The 12,423-nt window shown below is 44.2% G+C and overlaps 1 protein-coding gene across 2 annotated transcripts in view; it reads right to left on the reverse strand.

Moving 5' to 3' along the window:
• The window catches only part of GEMIN5 (gem nuclear organelle associated protein 5), a 42,364-nt gene that overhangs the window by 20,157 nt on the left and 9,784 nt on the right, over nucleotides 1–12,423 (reverse strand). For both annotated transcript variants that reach the window (XM_066273101.1, XM_066273100.1), the window contains exons 7-15: nucleotides 11,800–11,965; nucleotides 10,613–10,825; nucleotides 9,553–9,638; nucleotides 7,506–7,588; nucleotides 6,611–6,744; nucleotides 4,919–4,992; nucleotides 3,539–3,720; nucleotides 2,054–2,193; nucleotides 628–799 (exon numbers count right to left, since the gene is read on the reverse strand). In XM_066273101.1, coding sequence (XP_066129198.1) covers nucleotides 628–799; nucleotides 2,054–2,193; nucleotides 3,539–3,720; nucleotides 4,919–4,992; nucleotides 6,611–6,744; nucleotides 7,506–7,588; nucleotides 9,553–9,638; nucleotides 10,613–10,825; nucleotides 11,800–11,965 — 1,250 coding nt within the window. The remainder of the gene's footprint in view (nucleotides 1–627; nucleotides 800–2,053; nucleotides 2,194–3,538; nucleotides 3,721–4,918; nucleotides 4,993–6,610; nucleotides 6,745–7,505; nucleotides 7,589–9,552; nucleotides 9,639–10,612; nucleotides 10,826–11,799; nucleotides 11,966–12,423) is intronic.

Below are 12,423 nucleotides of genomic sequence, written 5' to 3' on the forward strand. Positions count from 1 at the left end.
ATATCATTTCATTTCTTTGGAGACATTTCTAGTTATTTAATATATAGTGTATTTATCTAGCTGTTTATGATGAGTGGGCAGGTCTGATACCAGTTCATCTTTCATAGCCAGGAACACAATCCTCCTGTTAATTATTTTTAAGCACAAACTGTCCCAGATTTGGTTAGTGGAGTTGGCTTGTCTTTTTGATGTAGCTCAGTTCCTTGAGCACCTTCCTCCTTTGTGGTATAAAATGATGTTCTAGGTTCATCTTGTATTTTTCCTGTCCCAACTTGGAATTAGCCATTTCTCCAAGAAGCCCTGATTGGTCCCTTTTAACAGAGAATGGTACTTAGAAACCGAGAGCCGGGTGCCAGGTATACTTGTTACTACACTGCTCACAAAAACTAGGGGGTATTTTATTGCTTCATACTCATTCTGAAATATCCCCTCATTTCTGTGCGCAGTGTGTTTGGGTGCGGTCCTCAGGCCCCTTGTGGCTGCCTCCCTGGCACGGGCTCTACCCACCTGCCGCGCTGTCACAGCTGCCCTGCCCGAATGTCTGCCTTGTTGTCCCTGACCAGCCTATTCCTAGGGAAGGGAGAGGGGCAGCCGGCAAGCACCTATGGGCTCCAGGTTCTCACTGACCTTGAGGAGGCCGGGAATGCTCTTGCATGGAAGCGATCCACTTGTACACACAGAAGTCATCTGCCCCCGAGTAGATGCAGTCTGGATCCAGGGGGGACCACACCACGCAGAGCAGTCGACCTCGATGTCCTCGGAAATTGCACAGGGGCTCTTCCCGGAGAGTGTCCCACACCTGAAACCCAAAGTCCCGGGGCAGAAGAGACGATTTCTGGTCATTCTAATTGTTCCGGGGGCAAGTTAAAATTTAAAAAAAAATAAATCTGTGCACATTTATTTCCTCTTATGATTTATAATATTCTCTTAGGAGTTCAATATCAGAGGGTGCTGTCTCCTGCGGGTGGCTCTGAGTGAGCCTCTAGTGGTGGCCATGGACCTCACTATCTGTAGTAGTCCTGTGTGCCATTTATGAAGGGAATTCCAACTCAGCCCACACCTGCATGGGAGGTACATACTTAGGGCTATAATTTCTCATAGGGGAGTCTTTTGTCCCCAAGTATCGGGCGACTGATCAGTGTCCTTGCTGTTTCCTGAATCATACCAGTACTCAACTTCACAGAGGGCAGCCCTTCCTGTCAGCTTTGCGCAGATAGCTCAGTTACATTCGACACTGAGCTCGACATCTCCCGCAGGGGTCTCTGCCCTTCAGCTCCTAAGTTCTATTCTGGTTCTAGTCCCAAACTCCTGCCTCACAGTTCTGGCTTGGCATGCCATCTTTCATTTTTAGAACCTGGAGATTTCTTTCTTTCTTTTTTTTTAGTGAGAGAGACAGAGACAGAGAGAGGGACAGATGGGGACAGACAGACAGAAAGGGAGAGAGATGAGAAGCATCAACTCTTTGTTGTGGCACCTTAGTTGTTCATTGATTACTCCTATGTGCCTTGATGGGGGGAGGGGTGCTACAGCAGAGCGAGTCCCCTTGCTCAAGCCAGCGACCTTGGGGTCGTATCTACGATCTCACACTCAAGTAGGTGACCCCGCACTCAAGCTGGTGAGTCCACGCTCAAGCTGGCGCCCTCAGGGTTTCAAACCTGGGTCCTCTGTGTCCCAGGCTGAAGCTTTTTCCACTGCACCACCGCCTGGTCGGGCTGGAGATTTCTGACTTACCAATTTATTTAGCCACCATTTCTGTGTTTGAACAAGTGCTTTTCATATCAATTTATAAGTCCATCATTACTGACAGCAGGTCAGAATGAAATTTAAGATACTAGAATTTAGCTAGTTCCTATTAATAATTTCCTTTTCATTTAAGTAAAAAACCCCTCCCAATCTTAGTCTGTCAAGGGCCCAGATATGCAGGATAATACTAAAATGCCTTCTATAAAAGACAACAGTGAGGGAAGGAAAAACATACCCATCTAGGGGAAAGAGTATCAGTGAGGGTACACAGTGAAGAACCCACCGAACCAGAACCAGAGACACACCGCACCTGAGCTGTACCATCATAGGAGGCAGACACCAGCCTTCCATCATGGTGCGGGCTCCACGCCAGGCAGGTAATCTTGGCTGTGTGCCCCGAGAGGGTCCGGTAGGGCTCTGTGATGGTCACTGGAGACTCCGGATTGCTCTCTGAAAGACAAGGGGAAAGGAGGAGAACAAACTACCTCACAGGACTGTGGGAAGTGGGCGCAGCCAAACCTGTGAGTGGGATGTGCCGTGTGTGTAAAGTACTCAGACTCGGGATGTGCCGTGTGCGTAAAGTACTCAGACTCGGGATGTGCTGTGTGTGTCAAACTCGGGATGTGCCGTGTGCGTAAAGTACTCAGACTCGGGATGTGCCGTGTGCGTAAAGTACTCAGACTCGGGATGTGCTGTGTGTGTCAAACTCGGGATGTGCCGTGTGCGTAAAGTACTCGGACACGGCATGCGCCGTGTGCGTAAAGTACTCGGACACGGGATGCGCCGTGTGCGTAAAGTACTCGGACTCGGGATGCGCCGTGTGCGTAAAGTACTCGGACTCGGGATGCGCCGTGTGCGTAAAGTACTCAGACACGGGATGTCCTGTGTGCGTAAAGTACTCAGACACGGGATGCGCCGTGTGCGTAAAGTACTCAGACACGGGATGTCCTGTGTGCATAAAGTACTCAGACACGGGATGCGCCGTGTGCGTAAAGTACTCAGACACGGGATGTCCTGTGTGCGTAAAGTACTCAGACACGGGACGTGCCGTGTGCGTAAAGTGCTCAGACACGGGACGTGCCGTGTGCGTAAAGTGCTCAGACACGGGACGTGCCGTGTGCGTAAAGTGCTCAGACACGGGACGTGCCGTGTGCGTAAAGTGCTCAGACACGGGACGTGCCGTGTGCGTAAAGTGCTCAGACACGGGACGTCCTGTGTGCGTAAAGTGCTCAGACACGGGACGTGCCGTGTGCGTAAAGTACTCAGACACTACAGGATGAGGCTAGAAGCTGGAACAGTCTTTTCAGAGGGTCATTTGGCAATAATCATTTTTAAAAAAATCTGGAGGCCCTGGCTGGGTAGCTCAGTTGGTTAGAGCATTGTTCTGATATACCAAGGTTGTGGGTTCGATCCTGGCCAAGGCACAGATAAGAATCAATCAACAAAATGCATAAGTGGAACAACAAACTGATGTTTCTCTCTCTTTCTCTCTTTCCCTTCCTCTCTCCCTCTCCCTAAAATCAATTTTAAAAAATCTGGAGAACACACGTAGCATACTGATAACATAGGTTATTAGGCAGAGATGAAATTAGGGGAAGAACTTTGCTTTCTTCCCATCTGTCATATTTGAAAATCTTCTCATTTTAAGTAAGATGAATATATTACCTTTGAAAACAGAAAAAAAATTAAAAAACCACTTATTCTAATAGCAAAAGAGAAAGTGAAAAGGTGCACAGACTGGAATGGAAAGTAGCTGAACAGGTGACAGCTGCCCAGGAGGAAGACAGCACAGTACCTACGACAGTCTTCAGGTTGTGCACATAAATGACCGCGTTGTTGGAGCCGGAGGCCATGAGGTAGCTCAGCTCTGGCTGGCTGCCGTGCTCATGGTGCCAGCTGATGGTGTTCACCAGCTTGTGATGCTGCTGGATGGTGCAGATCAGTTTCAAGTTGGGGACCTGAAATATATCTATTGATCTGAAATAAGAAACACACCAAGACAAGAAAGGTGAATAATCAATTTACAGTCATCACAAGCAGGTACCTCCTTCAATCCTGATATCAGTCAAGGAAGAGGATAACCCTATCTATCGCTGCGGACGTTACTCTTACAAAGAACCAGGTACAAAAGGTTGTGTCTCAAACAAATACTTTCAGCTTTGAAAAATCCCAGACGTCTTTGGAAAGTTGTGCTTATCAGGCTCTTGTAATAAACAGTGCTGTGGAGAAGCTACGGGAAGAATGAATGAACCGGTGGCCGAATCAGGACAGCGTTACTGCGGACAACACGGAAGGGCACACTGACCTCTGCAGGCCCTGTGTCTAGGCTTACTCTAGTGACACGGAGGGGATGCAGGCACTTCAGTGGCCGAATCAGGACAGCGTTACTGTGGACAACACGGAAGGACATGCTGACCTCCGCAGGCCCTGTGCCTAGGCTTACTCTAGTGACACGGAGGGGGTGCAGGCACTTCAGTGGCTGAATCAGGACAGCATTACTGTGGACAACACGGAGGGGCACGCTGACCTCCGCAGGCCCTGTGTCTAGGCTTACTCTAGTGACACGGAGGGGGTGCAGGCACTTCAGTGGCTGAATCAGGACAGCGTTACTGTGGACAACACGGAGGGGCACGCTGACCTCCGCAGGCCCTGTGTCTAGGCTTACTCTAGTGACACGGAGGGGATGCAGGCACTTCAGTGGCCGGATCAGGACAGCGTTACTGTGGACAACACGGAAGGACATGCTGACCTCCGCAGGCCCTGTGCCTAGGCTTACTCTAGTGACACGGAGGGGGTGCAGGCACTTCAGTGGCCGAATCAGGACTGCGTTACTGTGGACAACACGGAGGGGCACGCTGACCTCTGCAGGACCTGCGCCTAGGCTTACTCCAGTGACACGGAGGGGGTGCAGGCACTTCAGTGCAGAGACGAGCATTTCGGGAAACACAAAATAGCCAGAGAGACGGCAAACATGCTTTGGAATGAAAACACCCAACTTATTTGTAATTCTCCAAGATGCAGAGAGCTCCTGGATCATTCACAGATATCTAGGACATTTCAGAATATCAAATACAGCTGGGCTTCTCCAACTAACATTACAGATGGCAAGAGCCAGCTTGTGATCAAATGTATGTGCCATCACAAAGTCTTTTTTTTAAAAGAAACAAACACATACCCGTCTTCATTGCCAAGAGCCATGATTTTGCCATCTGCTTTCCAGCTGATCTCTGTGTGTACGGGCAACTTGTACTAGAAAGCAAAAGAAACCATCTTGGCTAAAAACATTGCTCTTCTCTTCATATATCTTACAAATCAATGATGACAGCATTAGAAAAAAAATTCCTAGAGTTTAAAAATGTTCTAATTACACAGCAGCCATTCTTGTAAATAAGCTACATGATTAACCAAAGAATTACGAAGAGCAAATGTTCTAATTGTAATTTCCTATTTGGGACAAAAAGAAGCCAGTAAATACTAAATGTCTACAATGCCTACTGTTGTAAAATGAACTTCATTAAAATGATTTTTATCCCCCTTTGAAGACTGAAACGCATCTGCTGGCGTTGACAACACACTGCCCTTGTTTTCCTCCTACCCTTCTATTTCTCTTCATGCCTCTCTGATCTCTCTATGTTGGTGTTCCCCAGGGCTGCCTGGGCCCTCTGCCTTCTGTCTCTCTTTTTTTTTTTGTATTTTTCTGAAGCTGGAAACAGGGAGAGACAGTCAGACAGACTCCCGCATGTGCCCGACCGGGATCCACCTGGCACGCCCACCAGGGGCGACGCTCTGTTGTGACCAGAGCCACTCTAGCGCCTGGGGCAGAGGCCATGGAGCCATCCCCAGCGCCCGGGCCATCATTGCTCCAATGGAGCCTTGGCTGCGGGAGGGGAAGAGAGAGACAGAGAGGAAGGAGGGGGAGGGGTGGAGCAGATGGGCGCTTCTCCTGTGTGCCCTGGCCGGGAATCGAACCCGGGACTTCTGCACGCCAGGCCGATGCTCTACCACTGAGCCAACCGGCCAGGGCTTGCCTTCCGTCTCTTTCGACCAGCTCATACACACCTGCAGCTGCTTCGGCTACCATCCACATAAGGGGATTCTAGATTTCTACTTCCAGCCCCAACTCCTGGAAGAGCTTCTGACCCAGATACGCAACTGCCAGGAAACTCAAAGCTCATTAGGAACGGGAACTTGGTCTCTTTTATTTATTGCTGAATGTTAATGTTCAGATAATATTTAAGACAATGGAAGAATGTAGTCAATAAAAATAATTCCATTTGTGATTAAATGGAGTTATTTGTATGCTAGCCATACAAAAATAATGAGCAACAATAAAAAATGCTCATTTGAAAGAGTAAGAAATCATAGGCCGCATTTACGATTTCACTTCAAAAGCAGTCTGGCATGAAAAGCACATGTGATTAGATGCAGGAATCTGAGTCAGGGAAAACAGGGAATTTTCTGTAGTATTTTTGCAGCTTTTGAGTAAATCTGTACAAAAAATTAAAAACAAATGACAATTCCACCTTGAGTGAAATACCCCGCAGCCACAGTGGGACACCGTATTATGCAAAGGCCTCCCTGTGGAGGAAGTGCTGGCCAGAAGGGACGCTTTGATTCCAAGATCTGAAAGTTTATACTGGAGCACCACTGCAACTGAGACAATGCATTTTTCTTTTTGGTTAAGTTCCTTGCTCTAATTAAGGATAAAGAATTCTAAGACATGTGTTATAATATACACTCACTGAGTTTTTTAAGAACATCTAAGAAATCTGAGCATAACAGATCTTGCTAATAATGGCATTTATTATGTAAGGCAGGAAACAAAGATATGGAGATCAAGAGAAGGCTTGAGACCACAAGAACTTACTTTGATTGAATTGGTGTCCTTGATGAGTTTGTTGATGTCAAAGGCCTCTCCATTGAGTTTCCAGGGGTTGTGCTGTAAGACAAGCCCCTCCCCTCCACAGCTGTACAAAGTGAGCGAAGGTCTGTCTCCTTCTCCTGTATCAGATACCGAACCTGGTCACTTTTGCACTCCACCAGCTATAGTATGAGCACGTCATACTATCAATTGGTTTACAAGTATTACATTAATACATTGTCATAAAGCCACAGTTCTTTGCATCTGAACATAGTTGTCGGGAGTAGAAGTAAAAATGATACTAATAATGCTACATTAATAGTTATAATGCAACATTTGTTTTAAACATTCTTTTGCCATTCAAAATAGTAGGGAGCCAAAGTTGGAATCAGAATACATGTACTCAGATTTTTTGAGAATTTATCTTTTCTTTCAGAAATAAGTACTCTATTCTTTGGGCATATGGAGCTATAACACTTCCTATGACTAATTCTAAGGAGCTGTCCTCAAAGAAATGATTTTAGTGTTGTAGCGAGAAAGAGACCTTTCCTAAAGATTTTCGCTGAGCACACATTTTAAAAGATACTCTGAAAGAACTATGACTGTAGAAATAAGAGAAAGACAAGGCTGATGGGCTGGAAGGGGAAAGGTTGGAATACAATGAAAGGCAAAGAGAGATCACTGGAGAAATCCTTAGTCTGCCTTGGAGTTTAGGGAGGCTTATGGCTGAATGGTTTCTGACTTATCACCCATCACGACGGCCCTCATGGACCCCCAGGGACACAGCAGCCAGCATAAGCAGTCACTGCACCAGAATATTTATGACTCCTGAATATCCTAGGATTAAACTGAAAGTAAGGGACGACTCGAGCATTTGTAAGAGAATGGCTCAGACACTTACCAGGGGACGTGGCGGGTATTGGTGGCCCCCAGGCTAAACTGTACACAGTCTTCTTATGATATGTGCTAGAAATCTGTGGAGGTCTGAAAGGAAAGGGGGTCACAAACAAAAAGATTGAAACAAAAAGTGAAAGAAACACATTTTTTTTCTAAAAGGTCCCTATTAGAAACTTAGTTACTGATATTGGAGAAAAATAATAATAGTAACCTTCTTCAAATTGCTGTTTGCAAAGAAGCAAATACTTAAATAACATATCATGCAATGATACCTATGAACAAAATGAGTAAGTCTCAAATACACTTTACCCAGAAAAAAGTTATACCCCTCCCCTCAGCTGACCAACTCATCTGGCCAGTTTGTAATCATTCCCCCCCCCTCTCCGAGTTGTCCACTTTATTTAAATGTAAATATTCTAATATTACAGTATTTATAGAGCAGTGATAAAGGCTATCACAAGAGAAAAATAGGATTAGATAGAAAATGCAAACTGCACAGCCCAGAACGAAGGTCACTGCTAGGCGTATGTTATCATCATGCCAATGTATCCACCTCATATTCAAGTAAAAGATTGCAAGTCATTTTAGTTTTACCCTAAATATCATTAACATCACATTCTTAAACTAAGACAAGATCTTAGACAGATTTTCAAGTTTTTGATTTTTTAAAAAAAATTATATTTAGACAATTTTAACAGGGTGACATTGATCAATTAGAGTACATAGAGTCAGAGAAAACATCTCATTTTGACGTTTGATTATGTTGTATACCCATCGCCCGAAGTCAAATTGTCCTGTCACCTATTTGGTTTTCTTTATGTCTCTCCCCCCCCCCCCCCCCCCCCCGTAACCACCACACTCTTTTCCATGTCCATGAGTTTCAATTTTATGTCCCATCTATGTATGGAATCATACAATTTTGAGTTTTTTCTGATTTACTTATTTCACTCAGTATAATGTGGATGGACCTTTTTTTTTTAAAGAAACCTTGGTCTCAAGGATACTTTTTAAGGTTGCTATGGTGATTAAGAAATAATATGTGTAATGTGTCAGTAAAAGGCAGTACGGTTATTCCCTTTAGTGTGTACTGTATTCTTTGTATAATTCTGGAATCCCAGGGCCCAGAACCTATGACTGTCTAGCTGGTGACATACTTACTATTATCATTCTAGACAACAGACCAGGTCTTTTTCGTGAAAGAAGAATGGCAGTTCTGGGTGAATGCCCAAGACTATGTATGTAGCAACTCCCTTCCTCCTGCTTCATACCTTTTCTAGTGTTAGTTTGAATATTTAGCTTTAAATTACCAGAAGAAATTAATGTAATAGAATTAGTAGGCAATTTTATGATGACACAGCTATTTAAATTAATATATAGTTTTACTTTCTTAAATGCTTCTTTGAAAGATTATATATAAGTACTTAGAATAATTGCAAAAACGTTCGCCCTGCAGTATATGATTCTCACTGAAAGCAAAGAATCTACAACGGGGGTAGGCAAACGTACCTAGCAAGGAGCCAGACGGTGGCGCTTTCGGGCCTTCTGAGCCATGTGGCCCTGTCACAATCAGCCCACTGCTGTGGTGCCAGGAAAGCAGCCCCAGGCAGGACACAGACAAATGAGTGTGGCTGGGTTCCAATAAAACTTTATTTAATTTGTATATGGCTGGATATAAGATCATATTATGGAATTACTGTTAATTAAGTTACATAGATAAATCAAGTATGGCAAGATGTTAACGTGAATCTAGCTACAGAGATGTTCTTTGTACTAGGCTTTCAATGTTCACGGAAACTTTAATTAAAACAAAGTTAAGGGAAAAGAAAAGCAAATATACTTTATATTCCCATAGGTAAGATGAGCTGAACCCCCATCACCTGAAAAATGTTTTGTTCTCTTTAAGTTAAATTCTGAGTTTCAAGCCGGTGTCAGAACCGGAATCTTAAAGCGGCTTTCCGGGTCGATTCTAATGCGTGCCCAAGTTTCTGAACTCGAAACTTCATCCCTGACATTCTGGCCTAAACAAAGAATCATCTGTTTATTTCTCTTACTTGCTGGAGTAGGTGTCATACAATCCCACTTTTCCATCATCAGTTCCAAACGCTAAGCAGCCTTCCTTGGCTGGGTGCCAGCAGAGCTACAAAAACACGAGGGGGCAGACTGTTAAAGGAATTCTCGGGTTGTCCTTCAGCGGCTGAATGGAAAACTCGCCTGCTCTCGGTGTCTTCTAATTTTACATGTTCTCGTTATTTAAGAAAAACAAAGGTGCTAAGAACAAAGGAACAGTCACCAGTTATCTCACCATCCAAAACACCCCATTGCCACTACTGTATTTTTCCAGAATTTTTTTTATGAATAAACTTTATACACAATTCAAAAAAACAAAAATAGGTTGAAACATATAAACGATGTACATGATACACCACTGAGTGGGGGAAAGAGCTGCTAGAACAGTTTAGAAAATATGATTCTCTCAATAATTAACAAAAATTTGGACAGATGCATCACAAACTGTCAGCAGCGGTTCTCTGGGTTATGAAAGTGGGGGAAGGGAGTGGAGGGCAGAGTAGGAAAAGTTTTCGCTTTTGCACTCCTGTACTATATGGTTTTCTTTTAAAACCACACACATTTATTGCTTTTAGACTAAGTGGCCATAACAGGGGTCTTCACTTTGGAGAAAAACAAGAAAACCTTATACATATGGTTTTTGTCATGTGCTGTCTGTGTTTTGTCATTTGCACGCTTCCTGAGTCATTAACATCTGTCCACATCAAGTAAAGATCTGCATTATCATTTCTAATAGTTTGATACATTCAAACATGTGGTTAGAACTTAATGTAGTGTCTATGAATGCACACCAGGTTATTTCTGATTTTTACAATTAGAAAATGTGGTGACATGACCAAAGCTTTAATTTTATACCCTAAATTTGGAGAGAATGGGTTTGGTTAGAGAGGGTCCTTATGTTTTCCTGGTCTCAAACTTGACTGAAAATACTCTTGAACAATCTGTGATTCCCAACAGAGTTCGTTTAAGTGAAAAGATATTCTCTAAGAAAGAATTACTTATTTGAAAAATAGTTCATAGCAAGCTCAAAGAAAGCATCCTTACCGCTGTAACCTTGGACTTGACGCCCTGCCAAAAATTTTTCACATCATAGTTGTTCTTTATGGAGAATGTATTCCACACACGGATCATGCCATCCCCGACACCTATGGCCAAACAGCCCGTGTCCACAGGAGAGAAAGCCAGGCTGTAGGCAAAGCCACCGAGGGAAGGCAGGGTCCAGCAGCACTCCAGGGTGGCCATGTCCCAACATTTTACCTGGAAAGATGAAGGGTTAGGGACTAAATACAAAAAAGATCAGAGAAACAGGAAAAAGACAACATTTCAAATAGGATGGGTTCAGAGCATAGATATGGATAATGTAATTTAACTATTCTAATAGGAACTGGAAATGTGTCTCTTAGAAAAAAGAAAGCACCAGTAATAAGTTGTAGAGCTCAAAGGAATCTTAGCATACATTTATTCCCAGAGATCGTGAGGGAATTCAGGGCCATTCAACTAATAAACCAGAACCCAGGCCTGCCATTTACAAGTGGCCTTTTCACTCTAATGCATTAGCCTATTTGGCAAACTCTAAGCAATAAAGATGGCCTTAGGACAGTGGGAAAATCAGAGCTGTTATTTCAAAAAGCAAAATATCTTGGCATATGGTAGGGCAGAGCAGTACTAAGTTTTTACCTGTCACTTGTTTAACAGAGGGACTTGGGAGAAAGTCTATCAAATGAGCCTAGCTTAACTGCAAGAGAGTACGGCCACAGACCCTGTTTATTCCCACTGATTTGAGAGGGAGTGAGCGAGAGAGGGGAAGAAGAGAGAAAAATCAACTTGTTCCACTTAGTTGTTCCATTTAGTTGTGCACTCACTGATTGCTTATCAGGCCACAGACTCTTAAAGCCAATTCTGCCTTAAAGAGATCTCACCAAGAGCAGAGGACTGCTACCTAAACTAGACAAGGATGTAGTAAAGCCAAAGCGTGATGATCCCACCCCTCCTTCCCCGGCACGTCTACTCTTCACTATCGTATCTGCTTGAACGAAAAGGCATCTTGGTGGATCCCTGCCTTTCCCCTGCCTCTCTGCTGTTACTGTGTTTACTGCCAATCAGTAACTCTGGAACTGGAGACAAACTGGGTATGAGAACTGTTGGTCACTTCGAAACAGCCCTCTAATCCCATCTAAGTCACAAACCACTGCCGTGAATTCAGTGCTGAGCAGAGAACAAGCCGTTCTTACGTCTCTGTCCATCGACGTGGAAAGCAGCAGCTGCTTGCCATCCTCAGTTTGTAACGGACACAAGTTAAACACAATTCGTGAGTGATTCTGCCCTTCTGATGAAGCACTGAAAAGGGTGTATTTCCGTCTCCAAGACTGAGTGAGATCCCACAGCAGCAATTCACCTCTGTGAAGGAGAAAGACATTCATTCCCTTTCACAAGCAATCTGAAAAGATTTTGGGCCAAAGTGTGTGGACCCTGAGTTGCAAAATCATTTGTTCATTGTTCCTTTAAGGAGAGAAAACTTGCATATTCTGAAATATGCACAGAAATCTCTGGAAGCGTGCGCGTGTGCACACACGGACTCACTCCTATGGGCAGGAGAACCAAGGCACCCGCGGACCCAGAGGTGGAAGGTATTTACTTTATTGTATCTTTCCTTCTTTTGGGACCATGTCACTGTGTTGGACTCCCTTTTGAACAGATTTTGCTAACAGCTGTAATTAGTAAATGCCACAATTTGCACAACCCCAAAGGCTTTAAGACACATCTCTTTTATGGGTCAGTGGGGGTTAGGGCCACGACTAATGTTTTGGTGGGATTTCTATATGCTTTTCCTGTTGTTTCATTTAAAAACATGGGCC

The sequence above is a fragment of the Saccopteryx bilineata genome, chromosome 4, assembly GCF_036850765.1.
Source record: "Saccopteryx bilineata isolate mSacBil1 chromosome 4, mSacBil1_pri_phased_curated, whole genome shotgun sequence".
Lineage (NCBI taxonomy): Eukaryota > Metazoa > Chordata > Mammalia > Chiroptera > Emballonuridae > Saccopteryx > Saccopteryx bilineata.